The 22,731-nt window shown below is 39.0% G+C and overlaps 1 protein-coding gene across 2 annotated transcripts in view; it reads left to right on the top strand.

The window, feature by feature from the left end:
* rmdn2 (regulator of microtubule dynamics 2) overlaps positions 1-21,651 on the top strand; it is a 42,251-nt gene extending 20,600 nt beyond the window's left edge. For both annotated transcript variants that reach the window (XM_088086147.1, XM_042502483.2), the window contains exons 6-11: positions 11,135-11,210; positions 11,797-11,874; positions 14,140-14,238; positions 16,963-17,016; positions 17,161-17,241; positions 17,365-21,651. In XM_088086147.1, coding sequence (XP_087942273.1) covers positions 11,135-11,210; positions 11,797-11,874; positions 14,140-14,238; positions 16,963-17,016; positions 17,161-17,241; positions 17,365-17,418 — 442 coding nt within the window. In that variant the 3' untranslated portion in view covers positions 17,419-21,651. The remainder of the gene's footprint in view (positions 1-11,134; positions 11,211-11,796; positions 11,875-14,139; positions 14,239-16,962; positions 17,017-17,160; positions 17,242-17,364) is intronic.
* Positions 21,652-22,731: the final 1,080 nt, after the last annotated feature.

Genomic DNA, 22,731 nt, shown 5'->3' with positions numbered 1-22,731 from the left:
GCTTGCAATTGCTGGGGTTTGAAAACAACAGCAAAGTGCGCCTTAGATGCAAATAAAATGTTACAAAGCCCTTTTTATTTAGCTTTGTTTACCTTGAGTTCAATATGGTGCATATATGAAGTCCATACAGTAAACGCTGTGCTATGTTTGCTTGTTTATATGATAGTAATAGTTTCCCCAGTGTACGTATTTGTTACCATTAATTACATTCCCTGTCCTGTGTAATTGAGATCATGTGGTTTCTTTCTGTGTACACGCGTGTGAACTTTTCTAATGGAAAACAGACCCAAGCCGCCTGCTGGAGCCAGCAGCCCTGTTTGCTCTGTTCGTTAGGGAATAATTAGCATTAGCTCATGCACATACCGCAGCACTCGAGACGTCAAGTGAAATAGAAGGCCGTGTTTGTTTAGTTAATTAAGAGCAACAGCTTTAAAAAAGCTTAATGCTTAATCCTATATCCACTAATGGAATTTGTAAGATTCTTAAACCGAGCAGAAATGCTGTCTAAATTGAATGGACAGGGCAAAGTAGGTAAAGCCGCACTTTGAGAAGGGAGGAGGCAGGGACTGGGGACGGTGCCAGGCAGTGTTGCAAGAAAGTTTATGTCTGAGGTAACTGTTTACTTAGTGTACCGATGCCGTGAGAAAAGTTGTCACCTGTTTTCCTGAATGCAGCCCAGCTTGTCACAGTTTGGCAAATGTTTAGAAGCTCTGCCAGTCAGTTCCTGCTCTGCCACTGAAACTACTTATAGAGACTTATTTAAGTAGCCTCAGTGAATGAATGGCTTTTTGAACCTTTCCATTGCTGTCTAGCCTTATTCAATTCAATTTAAGTGTTGGTATGGGGTCAAATTAATGCTTTTTTTAATGTGAAAGATCTACAAATTATTTTTAACTTTTATAGCTTTTTAAAAAAAAAAAATCTGTGGAAAATTCATGCACAAATAATTGGCAAAACAAAATATGCCATTAATGTAATGCTGAAGTCAATGAACATTAAAAAAAAAAAGTAGTAGCAGTAGAACTACAGTACACTGTGTACTGTAAGTTACAGAAAAGAATTTCTATCTTCTCCAACCACCAGCTTGATGGGAAAATAAAAGATGGCATCCTCATTTGTCCCTGCATGAAGGGGGCTGTTGTTGGGTACACTGTAACAAAACTGTATTAACATGTTAATTTTACACGATTGACAAATTTTGTTGAGCTTATTTTGTGTAACTGTGACCAAACCAAGACCTGCTGAGTCATTATTAGTCTTCAAAGCACGCTACCACAAAGCTGGCTAATATCCTGGCATGGCAGGTGTTTTTGGATGCTCACCAAAATTTTAACTGAAACTATTTTTAAGTTTGACGACACACAAACCTTGTTGTGTTAAACCTGTTTTACACATCTCCAATTAGCGTTTAATTACTGTTTACTGCCTGCAAGTTTGGAACAAATCAAACTCCCTCCAAATTAATATTAAAATGATTTTATCTGTATTTAATTTGTGGATATTCATGTAAGGCATTTTTATTTGGGGAGGTACAGTTTAAATCATAGCCACTTCATGCAAAGTTGGATGTGTGAGTGACAGCTAACAGGTAGAGTGAGGAGGACAGTCTCAACAAACCTGCTCTGTTGTATCTGAGAACAGAACAGATGCTAGTACACTGTGTCTCTGTGAGAAAGGTATAACTCTAGCTGTGTACCGTCTAAGGGCTTTGTATCTCCCAAATATGTTTGAATTTTGAGCAAATATGTCTTAGGGGGACTAACATTGCTCGTCCTTCCTTCACTTACTCTGCGTAAAAGGGTAGAGTAAGGCAGCCTCTCTTTTAGAAAATCGTATGGAAAATAAGCGGTGCATACTTTGGCTCATTAGTATCGCCTAATTCATTGTGAGCCAGTGAAATAAGCTTTGAAGTTGACCATCCTGTTTGGTGAGGAGCACGTGCAGCTTGGCCTTCTGGTCCTTTGACGTACTTTCTTCATGACCTGCTGTATACGTTGGTAGGTGTGCAACAAATTATTATTTTGGTCATTAATTAATCGGTGGGGTTTTTTTGTTCTGTTTTGTGGTATTGATTCGCTGTTTGGTTTATAAAATGTCACAAAGTGTTATCCAAAGCCCAAGATTATGTCCTCAAATGTCTTGTTTTGTTCACAATCCAAATATATTCAGTTTACTGTAACAGAGAAAAGAAACCAAACAATAATCACGTTTTAGAAACAGGAATCAGATCATTTTGACTTTGACCTTCTTAAAAAATTACTGAAACTGATTAATCAATTATTAAATTAGTTGGCGATTAATTTGTTAGTTGACAGCATATAATTTAACCCTTTGAAACCAGGATCAACAGTTTTCATGTGCTGAATACAGACAGCGTTCATAAATATTTAACCTTTGAACCCTGAGCAAATTTTCTGGACATGTGGGAAAAGGCAGTTGGCAACTTCACAAGAAATGTCCTGTAAATTGCAAGAAATTATTGAATTTATAAAATTATTTTTTATAAAAAATCCAAAAACATTAGCTATAAATATTATAATTATGTGTTTAAAAATCTTTTACAGAATTATTATTTTTTAAAATATATTTTAGGTGGTTTCATTGTTTTGTTTTTGTAGTTTTTTGTTTGTTTTCTTTTCTTTTTTTGTTTTTGTTTAGTTTTTTCGGTAATTTTTCAGGTAATTTTCTTGCACTTTTTTCTAATTTCTTGCAAATTATTAGGTCAGTACTTTTTACGCAAAAAAATTAGTCAATTTTTTAAAGTATTTATAAAGCTATAGAAAAATATTAGGGAAAAAAGAAAAAAGGAAAGTAAAAATCTATTTATACATTATTACACATTTAAAATAACACTACAGAATTATTAGAATTTTTAAGCACTCTCTCTCTAAGACTTGTTTGCCTGTTTTTTTTTTTCTTTTGTCATTCTCTTGTTTGTTTCTATTTTATGTTTTGTTTTGGGTTTCTTACTAATTTATAGGTAATTTTTTCTTTGGTTGCTCATTGCCTTCTTTTTTTTAATCAAGCCAATTTGCTCAGGTTTTAAAGGGTTAACTGAAAAAACCATGAAGCTCACACTGTGAGTTTTTTTATTTGTATAGCACCAAGTCAATGCCGACAGCGAAAGACCTCAGACTGCGATCATAGAATCAGGGATTATGCTGAATAACCCAAAGCTTTTACCTCTGAAAAAGCGTTGATGTGCAGCTACAAGTACAAGACATTTGTGAACCTCACGCAGTCAGAAACATGCAGCATCCTTTCTGAGCCTGCACATCAGCCGTTTGTAGAGCTCAAGTGATGAATGAATGTGATGTCCGTATAACAGTCATCACTTCACAAGAGATTACACATACTTTCCCACTCTGTCATGCACCAAATCTCTGTACTTTTCCCAGGAGAGGTGGATGAGGAGTCTTTTGAAGTTTTTTTTGAGGCAGTCAAAGAGCACCATTGAGATACTATCAGCATCTGCATACGTCTCCACAGTGTCACCTCAAAATTTTTTGAAGTAATTCTCTGTGCATATCACACCTCTACACACCTCCACCTCTCTCCTCTCAGGTTTCATTCTTCAAAAGCACTCCAGCAATGTAGCCGTTGTGACTGCCATAGAGCTTTCTAGTAATATACTTCATAAAAGAGAGCTGATGTGTGGACCACAAAAAAGATACAGTGTATAGAAATCCCACAGTCATGGAAAATACTTGGAAGGTTATGGAATTTAATAGGGCTGCCCCCTGAAAGTGGGTGAGTCATATCATCAGTCCCTCAGTTCACTGAGTTAGCTTCAAATCAAGCAGTCATTTTTATTGTTTGTTTGTTTTTGCCTGTCAGTGGGCTGTGTAGTGTACTTCTTGAGGCGCTTTGGGCCTTAAATTTTGCTGCGGAGTGATTGCTCTTGACTTAGACGCTACTCTTTGGAGCTGCGAACATGCAGGCAGTGCATAGACAACAATAGAGAAGCTGCTTTAAAGTAGTGAATTGGCAGCTCACAGCAACTTAATACAATGCAATCTCTGACTTTTGTTTGATATCTAGTGTCAGCCAAAACTGTTCTTGCACATTTACAACCGGTCATTAGCGCCGTTAGCTTGTTTACTATCTCACATTAATGCCACTTTTAACACTAAACGTCCCATGGAGCTCGTTCAAACGTTAAAACTTTGTATGGAAAACAAAATGAATCATTGAAAGGAGCCTTCCCCTTTAAGACAGGTTAAGTTTATCTTTATCATAATATTTATTAAGGCTTCATTTAACCAGAAAAAAACTATGAGATGAAAAATCTCTTTTTAAAGAGTGTCCTGGCCAAGACAAGCAGCCACATAAATTACAGATGGAAAACAGAGCAAAAAACACAAAGTCAAAATATGCAATATATGTGACATAGTGTGGCAGCGTTTGTTATGGGAGGCGAGACTCTCCTGCGTTTATGTGTGTAGAAAAGTACTGTATCCAGGCCAGCAAGTGCCAAAGACACAGTGAAGCGCATTCTTTCCTGAAATGTAATTAAGGTCCTTGAAAAGTCATGGAAAATGTATTAAATTTGTCTATGAAAATGTGTGGGAACCCTGAGTGTAAGATGAGTTGAATGTGTGTGAGTGAATGTACCGTGCGCTTGCATTGGGTTACACAGGGTGCTTTCGTGACAGTAAGTGTGAAGCCTATTTGTATAATCTCTGCGCGCTGACGGCTGTGAGATGTGATTGCATTCTTGTATCGCCGGCTTTGTTTATAGGTGCGTTTTCAATGATCCGACCGTGTGAATTCAGCCCATGTAAATCCCTGGCTAAAGGGCCTCTCTGATGGTACAAAGGCCCGCGGATTAAGCAGGGAGCCTATGGCAGTGCCAGCCAGAGGAGGGGGGGGGTGAGGGGTTGGGATGGGGTCACTTTGACCTCTACAAAGAAAACTTTAATTTCAAACACGTGCCTGTGTTTTCCACGGTCATCATTAGTGTCACCGTGGCAGCATTGTGCTCCATTCCCAGTAGCTGTGGAGACCCAGTGTGTGTGTAAACTTTCACTGGTTCATCGCTGCGAGAACATTTGACACACAGCCACAAATCTCACCTCCCATGCAAAGAAAACACTATCAGCTCCTTGTGTCATGGACTAAGTTTATCAGCACACTTCACACATTGTCTCACACAGGTTGTCCTTGAATTCCCCGAGTTCCTGCCCCTGTTTCTGTACAAGTTTTAGCCTGGAGTCCTGCCTGGCCCTCCCTGCCTTGAATGAGGTCTCTATGTTTGGATTTGAAGGCTGAAATCAATCTGCTGTTTCCACCAAGCAGCTGACACTTAGGCCCTTTTGTTTTTGACCAGCAGAGTGGGGGATTTCACTGAGCCACAGTAAAAAAACTCACACTAACCTTGCGCAATTAAGTGTTCTGTCCTCCTCTCATCCCTGTCATGTTTTGCCACCGCCCACCTTTCCTCCTCTGCTTGATATTTCCCTTTTCTTGCCTTAGACAGTCAGGGGAAAGATAGTATTTCAACTCAGTGAAGAAAGGAAAGGATAAACAACAGCAGATTGGCCCCTGAGGCTCGACACACCTCTCTACACCTTCACATCCCGTCTCCTTATACGCTCACTCCCCTTACTTCTCCCCGCCCCTCCACTGAGGGCCTGGTGCAGTTTACATAATGACAATGGATATGTTGCGTAAGACCAAAAACAACACACACTCCGACCTCCACCTCCGGCATAGTTCATGCTCTTTGATTTAAGTTTTTTTCGTTGGAAGACAGAAACACAGGCGGAGGGTGAACTTTGACATTATCAGCAAGACTCCGCAGGGGAAAGTCCAGGTGGGCCAATTATAGGCAGCTCTGTCACTGGCACACTGGGCTCCACATACTTCTCAGTAAACACTGCCAGCATGGTTATTTGCTGAATAATGCTTGAACTAGCCGATCAGAGGGAAATATAAATCCATCTTGTGGTAGCCTGGATGTTGAGCAATCTCACCCCACACCCCTTACCTGAGTAATGCTCAGTCTCAATTGTGATTACTATACCCTTCTGGTATGCTGCTCTGGTCTCTCTCCTCATCTCACCACCAGCAAGATGCAAGATTTATTGCATTTAATCACATAAGCATATTTACAGCATACTGGTAGAGAGAGAGATGACTAACCAGTTAGCATAGCTCTTGAAGAAAGATTTCTCTTAGCTGAGCTCATTAGTGTATTAGACTGATTTGTTCTGAGTCAAATCCCAAGTCTTAAACTTTAAGTTTCGAGTCCTAAAGAAGTAATGATGCGCTTTTCAGCAAGTGTAATGCCGTTTTAACAACATAATAATTCTCTCCTGCGATTTGATTGGATACTGTTGGATTGGTTCAAAGAAAGTAGACCTGGGGAAATAAGTGTCAGCTTGCTGGAAATTAATAGTGTTACTGTTAACAAAACCAACACGAAAAGCAACAAGTAAAAGTTTGACCTAATGAAGGGGCTAGATAGAAAGTGAACAGTGTTATAATTCATCCTGAGGAGAACATGTATATTGATACCAAACTTCATGGTAATTCACCCAATAGTTGTTAGCTGCTAGTAGGGATGTCCCGATCACATTTTTTGGCCCCCCGATGATATCCAAGTCATTTGATATTGAGTATCTGCTGGTAAGAAGTCTCAATCTGGTACTTTTGTTTTTCTAGATAATACTGCTGCAGTGCACGCTATAAGAATGTTTCTTTGAAGTTATTTTGATGATTTTTTAAATTTTTTATTTATTAGCCTATTGTTATTTATTTATTTTACAAAATAAAGTAAAAAAAAAAAAATAATACAAATCCTCTCCTGAATCTCGTTGGCCTCCTGGCTTTCTTGTGGGAATGTCACTGTCCTTTCAAGAGTCCAGTGTTTGTTGTTTTAGTGCAGCCAGTGTCTCATTAACTATGTCAGCTTTTTGTTTGTTGGGCTTTTGTTTCTCTTTGCAATGGCGTTTGGCTCCTCCGCTCTCTCCTCTGAGTGGGGCGGAGAAACAACATGCATTGTAGCTGAAAGCAGAACGTGAGACTCACACTGAACTGAAATGAAATGAGCGCTCATAACTGTCGGAATTTACATAAGTAAACAGTCTCGTACTGCTCAGCCGCTGCTCATAAGTTCAGCAGAGAGGAGTGACAGACAGCTTGGTAGAACAGAGGTGACAAAGGCTGCGTTCTGCGTTGCTGTGGATGAAAGTAAAACCATCTCTATGACAGCTGACATAAAATAAATTATTGGATGCTCTATATACGAAATATTTTCGAATCCGATCAGTCACTGTGTCTCTTGGATGAATGCTGCTTACGATTTGGCACCTGGTTGCTACCTTTCTATAAAGCCCTGATTCGTCTGAGCGCCGTGGCGGTACACACCCATAAACGTCCTGAGCACAGAAAATAAGAAAATACCAGCAGAGGGCAGAATCTCTGCAGATAAATACACCACCACACACTCCTAGTGGGTCGTTGGTGATAATTGAGAGGGATTACTTCTATTTGAGTCTGTATATTGTTTTTATTAGTGTGTTTGTTTGTTTTTTTGTTTTTTTTAGGAAAATCCTGCATGGTATATCTTTCAGTTGTGTCATGCAACCAGATTGTTGCACTACTATACTTGAGAAACCCTTACTATTTGTATGACAGGCACTCATAATTAGATTAAAATGTGGTGGCCGAGCACAACCCAGCTGTGTCCTGGCTCCGTTTGCTCACAGCCGATATTGAGTCAGCGGTGATGGATTTGCTCAAAGCCTTTACATCCAGCAGTCTGTTTTCATTGGAAGCTCGGCAGCACAACTACAGACAGATAGCATTTCTGCCCCTGTGATGCTGTGGAGCGTTCCACTCATCGAGCGCCAACCAGTGGCAGCGAGGCCACACCCTGCACTACCTTAAGAAAATAAACGGATCTTTTTGGTTACAGTTAACACACAATTCATCTGCCTGTGTTTTCTTTGCAGAGAATATTCTGGGCACTTAGGCATGATGTGGTTAGTACTTGTCTTATCACCGCTCATTTTCAACACCGCCCACAATAAGAAGGAGTAATGATGTTAAGCTCAAAGATTAATGTTTTCATGATGTTTCACACAAGTACAACCACCTGAGATATGTATCTTTTTTCTTTTTGTACATTTTGATCAGTTAGTGGCTGGAACTTTGTCAAGTGAAGTCATATTGCCCACTTGTTCGTGAGAAAGATCATTGTACCTACTTTATCTTAATTAAGTAATGACCCGCTAATCATGTAGTACAATTTGCACGCTACACCTGGCTGTAATCTGTGTCGGCATGCTGCGCCTGATCACAGTCCAGAGACAGAAAAAGTGAGTGTGGCTGCAGTGAACGGTAGCCCACCACTAAATCATCCCTTGTTAAAAAAAACCCATTCACACATACCAGACACCTCAGTGCACACACGCACGCAGTAGCAGATTCCATCTACCATCAGCACCACCATGTCAGACGACACTGTCAGATGACCTTTGTACACGCTGATCCTTCATATAAAAAGGTATTTATGTCACTCTGTGGTGTTTGACAGAGTACCAGCAGGATTAAAGCAGCCTTGCGGTGAAAAGACTTTGATCACCTCTCTCCGCTCCTCTCCAAACCCACAGCGTCATGCCGACTTACAGATCTGGAAGCTGAGATCGCTCTTTGTTTCCTCTCCACCTGCCCACTGGTCCACATCGGTGTATTAATTAGTGGCTGAAGGAATAAGGTGAAGCAGCTTATCTCTGCTGATGATGCCTAATGAGGAGTCTTGCTGAAGTAGGTTGAGTGTTGGCGGTTTTTTTAAGTCCTTTTGGTTTCTCATTGTTAGTGACCCGAAGAAAAGGTGGTGAGACTGAAAGGTGCTGTCCAATTTCTCTCCAACCCTCCCACCTACACAAAACTTCACTACATGACTTCTGTACTGTAGTCAGTCAGGACAGGGCGCAACCAAAACTTGGCAACTTGGTAAAATATCAACTGAGAATAATCACGTTTTAATGCCTCCACGCCGGCGATTGCTGAGGCTAGAGAAATTATGTTTTCGGGTTCTTGTGAATGTGTTTTCTTCAAATTTAAAAAAACATGTCCAGTTGGACTCAAGGATGAACTGATTAGATTTTAGTGATCATAGGTCAAAGGCTAAGGTAATTGCGACCTCGTCTGTCTCATTCTTGTGAAAGCCGTATCTCGAGAACACCTTGGAGGTATTTTTATCAAATTTGGCAGAAATGTACAAGTAGATTCTACAATGACCTGATTAGAATTTGTAATTAAAGGTCAAGGTCACTGTGCCATTGCATACTTCTCATTCTCATGAACGCAATATATGAAGATGGTCTTGAGGGAATTTCCTAAAATTTGACACAAATGTCCACTTGGACTCTAAAATTAATTCTTTAGAATCTGGTGGTTGAATGTCGAAGGTCAAGGTCAGTGCAATCTCATAAAACATGTTTTGGCGGAGAATTCATGCGCTCAAATTTCACACAAATATCTTAATAGTATATAATGATAAAGTTCTGACGTTTTATATCTAAGAGGCCAAAGGTCAGCTGTGGCATCATAACATTGTGCAAAAACACTTCTGTCCATTACTCAGTGCCATAACTCAGGAACAGAAGGAGAGACATTTACTCAGATACTCAATATGTGACACTAATTTTGGGTGCTCACCTTGAAACTGTGCTGATTGTTTACATCTTCTGTGCTGATGGGGGAAGGTGTGTGTGAAGCCTCCATGTTTTCACAGACATGGATGGAAACTGTAAGTGTAACTTGAGTGATGCACGGAGGCAAACAACCACATGGCGATATTTCTAGTTTGACCTAGTAGTACAGTGAAAATGATTCCTGTCTTTTGTTACTTTCTTCTGCAAGATCCTCAGGTCTGCCTGCATGAGGCAAAGTGAGAGTGACCTTGTCAAGCAAGGTCAAAGATTCAAATTGCCAGACCAGCTGGTTGGATGGATTAAGTGATGGTGTTAAGGTGCCCTTGTGCGAGACACTTGATCCCCAGCTGTCTTAAAGGAATACTCAAAAAGATCATTTGTAGATCACTTACTCACCCCGTGTTATATTGCATCTGAAAGATTTTTTTTTTCTCTACATGCCTCCACACTGAATGAAAAAAATCCAAAAACAGAGAAAATTCTTGATACATTGAAGTAATAGGCAACTGCATTAGGACTTTAGGGCTTTAGCAGCAGTATGAGATATTTGGGGCGATTCCTTGACACTCCAAGCAACTACCATTGTATAAGAGCAAGTGAGCTAGGAGCCTTCTGTTTGTGTCACGTGTGAAACCAAAGTCAGTTGACTTAATTTAATAACAAGTAGTGTGCTAGTATATGTAGTGTACTATGCTTGTGTGGCGATGCATGTAACAAAGCATAATTGATGTGCCCTTCCTCACTGTTCAAGCTGACACAGGCGCACTATCTAGTGCATTATATTCTGACGTGAGGAGCAACTGATCAAGCATTTGTATTTGACAAGTTGGAAGTGAGAATGTGAAGATTTGAACTCTGCTTTTGCATTACACACCGCACTTGTGTGGAGATAAGGGCACGCACTTTTGGACAATCTGTGCTCAAAAGTATTGTTGCACAACTATTGTATTACTGAGAACAATGGCCTTTTTACTCACCTCTGCACACCTCTCAATCACTGCATGAAATGTGCGTACTGGGGAGATCATAGGTTTTTGGAAAGTTACAAAAATTTTTGGACACCGCCCCCTGATTCTTATGAGGTTTCAATGTTTCAGACATTGTTCAACCATCAAATAGGCACTGTGGTTAAAGTATACTGATGCCTTTAAACTGTGTCTCGCTCTTTGTTAAACACCTTTCTATGAATATTTTTTAAAACTTAAATGGGTTCAGAAATATTTTTAAATTGCCATTTGTAATGCGTGTTTTTCTGTTTTTTATTAACCTTGTCTATACTTAACTTTTACTCATTTGCATTTTCTGCCAGTCTTGATTTTTTCTGGGTGCAGGGAACATAAAATCTGTGAAAAACAGATCAAACTAATTTTCTTTTTAAATAAATCTGTTGTCTGTTTTGTTTTCTCTGTAAATAATGAGCCAAGCAGTATTACTTGTAGACACCTGATACACAGCTGATCTCTCCAAAGGTATGCCATCATGTGTGGAATTATGGCAGAATATGACACGGTACAGAACAAGATAAAGAACGGATACATCTTTAAGGTAAGCTATCTGTACTCTGCAGTTATATATTGTGTCTGGAACCTTTTAATTTATATAATACTAATACTATTATGTGTATGCATTTTATATATATGTTGAACATTGCTTCTCCCATATTCTCAGAGTGTGGAGTGGGGGGGTCGGCTAGTCATACCACTTAAACCAGTAAGCCACTCCTACAGCATTTGGCTTTCATAAGACTGAGTGTGGAACAACAGCACGTAGCATTTTATCTTCTGTCAGCGGCTTCCCCCAAACACTGTGTACCTGCAAAACTCTTGACAGGTGAAAGATAAAGCCATAGAGCGCCGGAGAGGGAAGATATGGGGGGAGGGAGGGGGGGGGGGTTGAATCAGAAAGAGAGGGAGAATGGAAAAGAACGTGGGAGGGTGCGTGACAGCCCAGGAGTGTGTGGTCGCTCTGCGAGATCGCGTGTGTGAGAGGTGTTTGTGAAATACTTGTGGGTTGGTGAAGCAGGACAGATCAGGCCAGAACAGAAGGCAGTGGAAATAGCAGCCGTGTCATGAATCAACAGTGAAAATCTTCTCCCTGTCTGTCTGTGTGTCTGTCTTTCTTCCCCTCCCAGGATCATCTGGATAAAGCCATTGAGCTGAAGCCACAAGATCCCATGTCCTACTACCTGCTGGGCCGCTGGTGCTACGCTGTATGTGACCCTCCCGACACACTGTGCAACACATTTATCTCTCCTCACATACACAAACGGTGAATTTATGGAGGCTGACATGTCTCTGTGCCCCCCTCCTCCCTGTGCTAACCCACCCACGGTTTCCCCTCATTCATTTCCACTGTTTAGGCTTCGCTGAGGTTTATTTTTCCCTCTGCGATATTTGCAGAAACGCTACAGGAGGTTAACACCAGCCATTGTTAGCTTTAAATCAGATTGTACCAGAGAGATACTTTCATCCTGTTTCTGTTCAGCTCATGTTCTTTCAGTGCTATGACGATAATATCTCATCTGTCAGTCATTTAAACACCATTGGTGTATTTGAAAATGATTTGTGATGACGAATTATTGTCATTAAGCAGTGGTAAAAGAAGTGTTAAGCTCCTTTACTTAGGTAAAAGTACTATTTCCATCCTGTGAAAATACAAATGGCACTTAAGTAATAGTAAGTATAATCAGAAAAATTTACTAAAAGTATTAAAAGTAAAAGTACCCAATTCAGAAAAAATCTTTAAAACAATACACATCCTAAAACCAAATTTTTTTTTAGAAAAAAAGGAAAAACACCCCACAAAAACTCAAAACTATAGATACAAGTCATAAAAATATCCCAAAACTCAAAATTATAAAGACAAAAACACCCCAAACTTTAACATAAAAAAAATTAACACCACAAAACTTAAACTTAGTTAGATTAAATTAAAAATAGATAAAACTCTCCCAAAGTCAGAATTATTTTAAAAGTGGGGAAAAATAAAAAACAACAAAATTATAAACAAAATTGAAAATAACACCCCCCGAATTGTAAAATCATTTAAAACATAGAAAAAGACTTAAATGTTTATCATATAGTTTTCTATGTTGTTTATCAAATAGTTTTCTATGACTCGACTGATTGATTAATCAACTAATTGTTACAGCTGTACTGTATAAACTGTTTACAAATTTAAAAAAAAAATGCCAAAGTAACTAAAGCATTCAGATAAACTTAGAAAATTAAAAAGTACAATTTTTCTTCTGAAATGTGTTGGAGTAAAAGTATAAAGTAGCATGAAAAGAAAAAATGCTAAAGTTAAGTACAAGTGCCTCAAATTCATACTTAAGTACAGGATTTGAGTAAATGTGCCTAGTTATATTCCATAACTGTCATGAAGATACAAAGGTTTACAGATGTTTGCTGTTGAGTTTCCCTGTTGTTTCATGAGCTATTTATCACATAACTTGGTGCCAGTTGTCAGACTAACTGCATGAAAGGAAGGAAGCTATTACAGAGATCGCTCTGATTAAATTATATAATACTCACCTACACTGTTGGTACCACAGAGGGAGTGAGGGGCCGTGCAGATTTCACGAAGCAGTAACACCTGATATTTTCAGGGATTGAGTTTTATGGACCAACTGTGGTGCATTCATGTTCAACAGTGATGTACTGTTTGCATTGAGCCAGCGGTTCTGTTTGAAGGGTCCTCTGATGACACCAAAGCAATGCTACACCTGCAATTAGACGTTGCTCTGATGAATGGTGCAAGGCAGGAACATAACATGTTTGACCCAGGCTTCTCCTGGCCTTTATCATGGTTTGCGAAAAGTGTCAGTAGAAAAGTATCAGTGTACACGGTACATGTGGTCATGGAAATACTGGAAAAGTCAGTCGGGAAAGTGTGTTTGTGTTTTTTTGGTCTGGAATAGTTAAGAAAAATGATATGCAACCAAACCAGCGAGGAAATGTATGGAAACGAATACCTACAAAATTCATTAACTTTGTTTCCACTAACTGTTAAAATTCTTAATTTTACAGATGTAATTATATTTTACGAAAAAATATCTGCATTACTTAAATATCTCAACAGCTTTAAAAAATGTGAAAGATTATTAATTGTGGAATTTCCACTTCATTTCATAAAAAAGGGAACATTGAATCTTGTTGGGAAAATTTTAGCTGTTTACAACAGCTCGTTAAAGATGTCTTCAAGAGTAATTTAACATTCACTGAGAATCTTGTTTTTGTTGACCTCTGGTGGTTAAACTTGTGACGTCACTTTGGTGATGTGCAGGCGTACTTCAGTGTCATTGTGACATCTGTGTTGGGTGTAGTTACAGATGCAACAAAGCACCTTTCCAACCTCACCCAGCGTGGGAAACCTTATCCAGAGGCCAGTAATATGCTGCCTTTTAGCCTGGTTTTGAGTTTGTCTTAAACTTATGTGCAGAATTGTCCTTCAACTTGAGGTGATCATTTTGCAGGTGGCGCAGTTGTCATGGATTGAGAGGAAAGTTGCTGCAACATTATTTGGAGAACCTCCAAGTGCCACGATCGAAGATGCACTGAAGAATTTTCTTAAGGTACCGTGATTCATTCTGCAAACATTCTCCTCTATGCATACATTCAGCATCTTCAAGGGGACGTTTTATGCTTTTCCTAATTTTCTCTCATATGTGATATAAGGTAACTAATAACGTAAACGGAGGTTATCCATGTGACCAAAAATCTCAGGCTTCAGAACATTCTTAATACTCTTTTTGCAGTGTTTTTTTACTTCATTTGAGTCAAGCTGACATAAGCTTATGACAGATTTCTTTATATGTCGTCTGCTGCAGGCACGTTACTGCAAGTGTTTACATTATGTAGTCTAACCTGCTCCATGCAGCTACATGTAGTCTTGGTTGCTGATGATGTTAGTTTCTCTCGGATTTTGGATTATATTCCTCCTGCATCCTATATTGCTGCGGTTTCTGCAGTGACCCGGGTCCATCTCCGGCCTGTGGCCCTTTGCTGCATGTCATCCCCCCTTCTCTCTCCCCCTTCTCCTCTCTATCTTAAGCTGTCCTCTCAATAAAGGGAAAAATGCCCCAAAAATAATCTTTATAAATAATCAATCACAAACAGCAATGATATATGGTTAAAATTAAAATCTAAAAAAAAAAAAGATGCTGAAACAGTTGCTGCAGGTCAGCACTGCAGTGATACTTTCACCTCAACTGGGAATCTGATGGAGAAGCTACTAAGCTTAATTTGGCGGCTACCAGGCTTTGAGGCGCTACCGTCTCCAGTCTGAAGTTGAACCTCTGTAGTCAGCTTTCGAAATGAGCCGAAACATAGTGTGCCTTTCTTCGATACACACCTATCTGTGTGAAGAATAAATTGAGAGAGAAAAGTTATTGCACATCTGACTTTTTTAATGAAAGTAGTCCACACAAGTGGGCGTGACTATTGTTTTCAGAAAGTTACAGGACGTAGTTCCTATGTTGGAAAGTTGGGGAAGGGGGTTTTAGATGCTGTTTGATGATCCAATCTGCCCTTTGTTGGAAGCATATTTATGCCTGCAGGACTGCTTCCACTCAGTCATTGTGCCTGGTATATTAACAGACTTTTAACTAGAAAAAAAAAATACACAAAATAAGGCCTGATATTGTAATATCTTCTGTGTTATTGTTTTTATTTCCATACATTTGAAGTGATTGCAAGTTCTCCCTTGAGCCGCTCTGATTAATGAGACATGCAGTGTACGGCATCCTGTTTGTGTAGTGTTCACATGCAACTTGCCTCCAGGTTGCTTCTGTACTCAGTTTTTTTCCAAAGACCAAGCGCTTCATATTTAGAAAGGCTTAATCTGTGATCCCACATTTCAAGTGTTTATATAGTAATGAAATGAATTTTGCTTCTGGCCAATATTCCTGTTCATGCCTCTTCCTCATGTCTTGTGTATCTCACCCATCAATTTGATTTAGGTAGTTTCTGTTTCAACATGCCGCTCCTGACCCCAAGGAGAGCCTCCGGTGAGGCTGTCGAGCTTTAACAAATTACGTCCTGTAGGGTTACGCAGGTCCCCAGCCTCTAACCTGTGGTTATCTGTACTTGACTAACTGTAGCAGAGCTGTTATGGTTGCAGGAGCTGCAGGGGGAAGACAGGCATGTGAATGAGTCAAGCTAAATGTTGTTGTAGGTCTTTGTAATTATACAGGTACAACTATTGACCATGTCTGGGTGAAGATCTGTGTCTTCAATTAAATCCAGACTATAGACCCAACAACAATCTCTTCCAGGCAGATAACTGGCAACTGATTTATTTGCAACCATAGGTAAAACTGGCAAACTTGTTTGTTTCTGTTTTCATTTTCAGCCCTAACTGTAATGTTTAAAGATTGAGCACGGTGGTTCAACCTGTCTGACATTTCTGCTGTGCTTACTTTATGTACTGTGTTGTTGAAGTTATGTATCACTGTGGACACGGGCTTCATTTTAATCATAGATTATCTAAATAATGGATGTAGCTACCGGGACTTCACCCATTTTGTGGAGTCCCATTTTGAAGCCCAGAATCTGGCATTTTGACCGTGACCATTTTGGCTTTTTGAGCCAGAAGTGACCATTTGGATGAGAGGCTGGAGCTGTGAAGGAGTGAGGGGTGGATCTGACTCACAAACAACCTTTCACCTAAAGTGGCCCGCCCTTAAATATGCGTAACTTTCGACCATATAAAATATAAACGGGTGAGTTATTAAAATAAATCACCCCCTGTACAGTTGTCATTAATAAAATGAAATTAGATATGGAGACCAGCCCTGTTTTTTGTAACAGATTATATGCTGTTTTTGGAATAATTGCAGTAGACCAGCAACGTCAGTGTTCTTCAAAGTAAAATTAGTGTTTTTGTCGTTGGAGTTTTTTTCTTTTGGCTTTGAGATAGTGACTTCAGTTCCCTGTCAGAATATAATATTCTAAATGTAGGATACACTTTCACTGATACAGGTTATTTAGATAGGCATTTTGTCACGTGGTTACAAAACTAACCAATTTAGGCAGTGTTAGCTCAGAGCTTTTTCATTTTATGTACTTTACATGGGAGATTCCTACTCTGCTTTATACTATAGAAATCTTCATATAGTTTAGTCCAGTTAAAACATTAACAGGTATGCTAGTAGCTACTGTACTGTTAAAGCTTTACCGCTTTGTTGTCATGAAAATATTATAAAAAGTACTGGAGTGACATAGTTGTATTTTTTGCATTAAGAAGAAAGATGAATTGTCTTTCTAAAACTAAAGTTTTTTGTTTTTTTATTATTCAGGTTGAGGAGATCCAGCCGGGATATTCTAAACTCAACTATGTGTTTCTAGCAAAGGTCAGTACCAGGAACTTCAAGTTGAACTTGTTTTGTGTTGTTTTGTTTTGTTTTGTTTTTGGATGACGCTGTGCACTGTTCTGTGGGATCCGAGACTGAAGACTACACAGTACGTTGACGGATTTTGCTTCCTGTCTTTGACAGTGTTACAAAGACCTGGGACAGATGGGGAAAGCTAGAAAGATGTGTGAAGCTGCTTCTTCAATGAATGTCGTGTCCAAAGAGGTAGACCTCATCACTGTACAATTGCTGTATTTATATCTATCTCACAGGGTTATTCCGTCTACAAGATAATATCCTGTTTAATACAATTTTATTTTTTGTATCTTAAATAATGTTTTTCCTCAGGATGAAGACGCACAAAAGGAGTTGGGCTTGCTCCTACCGGCGCTCGGAGTGTGACGACAGCGTGCACATAGCACATTCTCTTGGAAATGTATTTTCCATGTGCTACAGGCTGTGTGTGTGTGTGTGTGTGTGTGTGTGTGTGTGTGTGTGTGTGTGTGTGTGTGTGTGTGTGTGTGTGTGTGTGTGTGTGTGTGTATAGTGTGCATTGAGAGGCCATCATGTTAATTCACTCTGTGAGTGGAGGGTGTGCTGTGGCATTATATAATCAATGGGCGCAATACCACAGTCAGAGCCGTCCCATATAGTTTTAAGAGTTCCCACAGTCATTAAGTTTCTAGAAAAGTTATGAAATTAGAAAAAACGTCTTCCAAGCCTGGGAAAGGTTTGGAATTAAAAGTTTTGAATGTACATTGTTTTGGCTATAGTTTATAGTTTAGTTTAACATACATTCCTGGTATTACAAATTTAAAATTGAGTTCTCCGTCGAGTGATTGGTGAACATGTCTAGTATCACGTTATACACGTAGACCAGACCTGCACTGAGTCATCGCCAAGGTCACACCCCCTTTTGTGGGAAGGCAACATCAGTAAGAACACAGGAAAATGCTGAAAAAATTGCAGGTTAACTGAGGATTTCACACTGAGATTTAAGGCACATACAATAATGAATGTTTATTGTCATTGTGGTAAATTGCTAACAGCCTCTAGATCAAAGGGTTGGCTATTAACAGGTTGGTTAATTACAAATAATGCTTGCATACAGCCTAATGTTATGATAATTCAATCAAATATACATTGTTTAATTAAATCATCATCCATCTGGATAACTATATCTTTCCACTGTGTAGATCCACCTGGACTGGGGAAGCCTGAAGGTACATGACATCATTTATTGAGGTATCAGGACGTTCAGGTTGAGGCAAGATTGCAAAATATTAATTTGACATATTAAATAAACAAATGTTTGTTTAACAAGAAATAAGAGCATATAAATGTGAGGGTTGTTATCCCAACACATATCAAATCACATCAATAGCATCGTCTGTTTTCTATCCCCCAAAAAGGGGCGTGGCCTTAATGTTTTGTGAAGTACCTGTATGTGCCAGTCTGGTCTAATGGCAGTGGACATATGCAGCTAGTTTGTGACAGGAATGTCTAACGAGCGAGGAATTTTAGCAATGCGAGCAGTTTGCTTATCCGTGAATGCGTGGGAGGTACGTGTTTACTAATGTTAACAGTGATACAGGTATCCCTTTAAAACCACTCAAATTAACTCATTGAAATTAGGTGAAGTATGGAAAATGTAAGGAAAGGTTTTAAAAAGATGTATTTGTAAAAATGTGTGGGGAACCTGTAGTTTCAAATCAGATTTTTATTTAATGTTTTGATAGTGGAAAAGAAACTCACACCTGGTTGTACCAAATCAGTGAGACAATTTAATCTAAGGTAGATTTTGTTCATTTTAATCTTTACTGAAATTGGATTAGTCATAGATTATGGTAAATTTGGTGATTGTTAGTATATATACAGTATAATCGCAGTTGATCTGTGTGTAGCAGACCTTCTCCCAGAGGTCTGATTGCTCTGATAGTGAAAGTCACTTCACTCTGTCTCAAGGATACTGAGTTTCCTTGACAACAAAGACCTGTCGCTTTTTGGCAAAGTGACCCACAGGACTTGCTGTTCCTTCCTGTTCCGTCCTGTTTTGTTTTTTTTTTTGTTTTTGCTGTTGTTGTGTCTCCCACCACACATTCAGATGGCAATAACAAAAGCACATGAGACAATGGCGCACCCAAACAAAGATCTTGGAATGCTGTGACCACTGGACGACCTCCTGCACTCCTCACTCAGACCAGCATCAGTGCTCACTGGCCATAACTACATACTGTTAACACACATATAGGTAGATGTTTTTTAGGTTACTTTTTTTTTTTTTTAAATCTGTGGGCTAATCTGTCCATTGAATTGTTTAGTTAGCTCCATGTCCTGCGTCAGTAATGTCAACATGGAGACATGGTACACTCTCAGAAAGCCCTGCTGTAGTTTTTTTTTTTCCTGGATCGCTCTGATACAATTCTGTCACTCACTGAATCATTTTACTGTCTGTGACTCTAACTCATTGTAAAGTGTTACTGAGCATCTGTACAGGTGTTTTTGAGCAAATCTCCCCTTTTTTAATCCCAAGTTCCTGTTGGAACTTTTTAGGAAGGTTTCTTGTCCTGGGGGCTTCCTGAATTCTCTAGTTTTTCAAGTTCCTCTTTGAACATTCACATGGAGCTCTGACTGCCTTACATTTTATAGTTTTTAAATCTTCGTAATCTAAAATCTTTTTTTTTTTTTTTTTTGAGACATCTGTTTTCTTTTGAACCTTCTCAATGCGACAGAAAGTGTGGAGGCAAACAAAGTGCCACCACTCCAATAGGTATGCCAAGACACATATTTTCATAGAAGGCTCCTATTTCTTTACATATATACAACACTTAATCATGCTGTTTAAGGTTCAGTTAAAGTTTTGCTCAGGTTTCAATAAAAGGTTCTATGTGCAACATTCAGGGCATTAATATAGCAGCAAAACACTATTTTCTTTGTAAAGATATATTGGAGTAATGGCGTGCTGAGCAGAGAATGAAGTCACACTCCTCTTGTGTGTGTTGTAATCTGAGCTTCTCTGTGGTTTGTTGTAGTAAGTCAGTTCGGCCTGGCATGCATGTTAGTGCATTTATCACTGGCTAGCTCTGCACGATGCTTATATGGCTGTAACAGCTGGTATCAGGATAGTGCTGCCGTGGAAGCGTAGCACCTACCCTCCGGTTCCCCCCTGGCGAACACTGTTGAGTATATTTTTGAGCGCTGTTTATGCCATTAGCACTGGTATCTTGTGTTTTGCACCAAAAAAATGACAATTACCCCCTGCGGGTCGAGTGCGAAGGCTTTGAAAGTTGTTATTGTGCTTGGTTGTGTACCTCTGAATTTTTCTATTTAGGTGCCCACCACTGTAATAATCCACAATGACTATTTATTGAGAGATTATAGGGACAGTCAAGTGGCCTTTAATTCTTAAAGAGAAATAGCAACACACTTGGGAAAGTTAAGTTTATTAGGTGCCCCATTGGCTAGAGCTTTGCCGCAGCTATTCTTCCAGGAAAAATAATCGTGAAAGAAGAAACTTTTTGCTGCAGGGTTTGGAAGAATTGCAAGATTGAGGTTAAAGCTAAAAACAGCCTCATTTAAAAAATGGTGACCAGGGGGGAGACAGAGCAGAATAAAATAATTTTAAATTTGAGAACAGTTGTTAAAATTACAGTACACAAATGCAATGTTTAGCGTCTGTGCTTTATTTATGTTGCCAGACAGCCTACTTTTCCACTAATGTTCTTCCCATAACACTTATTGATTTTTTTGATTTTTGTTTTTTTTTTTTTTCTAATCTGCAGAATAATTAGTTTGCCATGTATTTTGGAGCATATTGCAACAAACACCCATAGCTTGCACGTCACCTACAGAGACCTGCACCACAGTGTCTTCTGCTACAACAAACAAATGCACTCTGAATTTTGCATAGATCCCCTTAAATGAAAAAACAACCCTGGTTAAGTCCACCTGAGCCACAATTTGAAAGTTGATTAGGCTTCATCAGTACACGGAGGAACAAACAACATGTTTAGATGGAGCACTGGTGTGCATGTAAACTGAGTCTGAGAAGGTGGAGGGCAGGTTGTGGTTTTCCGTTATCTGTTTCTCTGTTGCAAAAACGCTGGACCAATGGCTTTATATTAAAATTATAATGCAGTAAGCAGAGGATGCGGACACTTTGCTGTGCCATTAGGTGATGGTGCATACTGTACAATTGCATTCCAGGTTAGATAATGCCACTTAAAGGTGACCTGATCTGACTGATGTAATGTTTCATTTTATTACTGTCTCACTTGATCATGTTTCTACTCTGTCGTGTTAAGTGTGATACATTTTAGACCTGCATGTTGAAATCTTGAAACCGTAAGTGGTTATTTTTGGTTACTCTTGAGATTTGTTTCAGGTGAGTTTATGGATTTAGAGTCCTATTTGTTTTAATTTATTTTATGTTGTGAAATATACAGAAAAAAATGTTTTCATTTGTCACTTTACAGATTTTTCTACCAGCACTACGAATGTATCTTCATATGCCAAAGTACAATATTCCTCAAATCTTATACACTACATAGAGGTTACACTGTACATTGTCATAGGCGGTGTGCACTGAATGATTATTGGAGCTGCAGTCTATAATTAAATCTGTGCAATCCTGGTGCGAGGTGTCAGTTTGCCGCTTTTCTTGCTTGTTCAAGGGCTCGTTTGTGTGCTTGTTAGTTTTATTGCCGTTTACAGGGAATAACCTCTTACAATGTAATCTCTAACTTATCATTAAAATGTACTGTAATTATTTTTTGTCATAACCTACATTGATCTTAATCCATAAACTAGTAAAAATGTAACAAGCAGACTCTTGCATGACTATCAGTGATTGTGGAGTTTTAAGGCATCTCTTCCCTTTTCCCCAGACTGTACATTTTGTGCCAGGGCAATTGGGAATTTGTTACTGGATCAGATTCAGGCCACCAGTCTAGTCATGTCTGGGCCTTTTTTTCCACAGTAGAACCACTCTAAATGAGCACAGGTGTTTGTTTATACAGTCGTGAAAACTTTACCTTTCCCTGACTGATTTTATTAGCTGCCTGTGCACTTCAGCTCAAACAGCTGCAGAATTCACGTACAGCTGTTGTTGTTTACATATGAAGGAAACTTTGGATGTTTTGTGTTTGTTCGCAGGCATTATATAGAATGTCTGTGTGTGTGATTGCATCTAATCTTGATGTCTGTACATGCTGTCCTAAAAAACTATGTTGCATAAGAATTCAGAGGCTGCAGCATACAGATTTTTTTCTCATGAAATCCAGACAGAAAAGACAAGTAGATACCCATAACATGCTGATTTCTGTCATGAGCAGGCAGCAATTTCCCTGCAGTTTTCCTGCACTTCTGTCTTTTTTAAAAGATTACTTCACCTGCTAACTGACTTACTATATACTATAAATATCAATATAAAAAGTCAGTTACTCACCTTGTGTTGCCTTGAATCCATGAATTGTTTTTCTCGCATGCCTCTATGGTGAGAATCCAAAAAAGACAAACATTCCTTATGAACTGAAGTCATTGGAATCTACGTTTCACAACAGCAAAACTAAATCTCAACATCCATTTACAAACTCTCACACAACTCGTGCAATATCATCCAAGTTTCATTTATCCTGTTGTATGCTCAGTACTTAAATACATGCATTTTTTGTGCTAAAACACTTAGGGTAGCACACTTAGGGTAGCTGAGTAGCA

Source organism: Plectropomus leopardus, chromosome 13, assembly GCF_026936395.1.
Source record: "Plectropomus leopardus strain MGB_pleo_1.0 chromosome 13, ASM2693639v1, whole genome shotgun sequence".
Classification (NCBI taxonomy): domain Eukaryota; kingdom Metazoa; phylum Chordata; class Actinopteri; order Perciformes; family Serranidae; genus Plectropomus; species Plectropomus leopardus.
The sequence above is the reverse complement of the archived record's forward strand: the minus strand, read 5'-3'. Positions and strand labels throughout refer to the sequence as shown.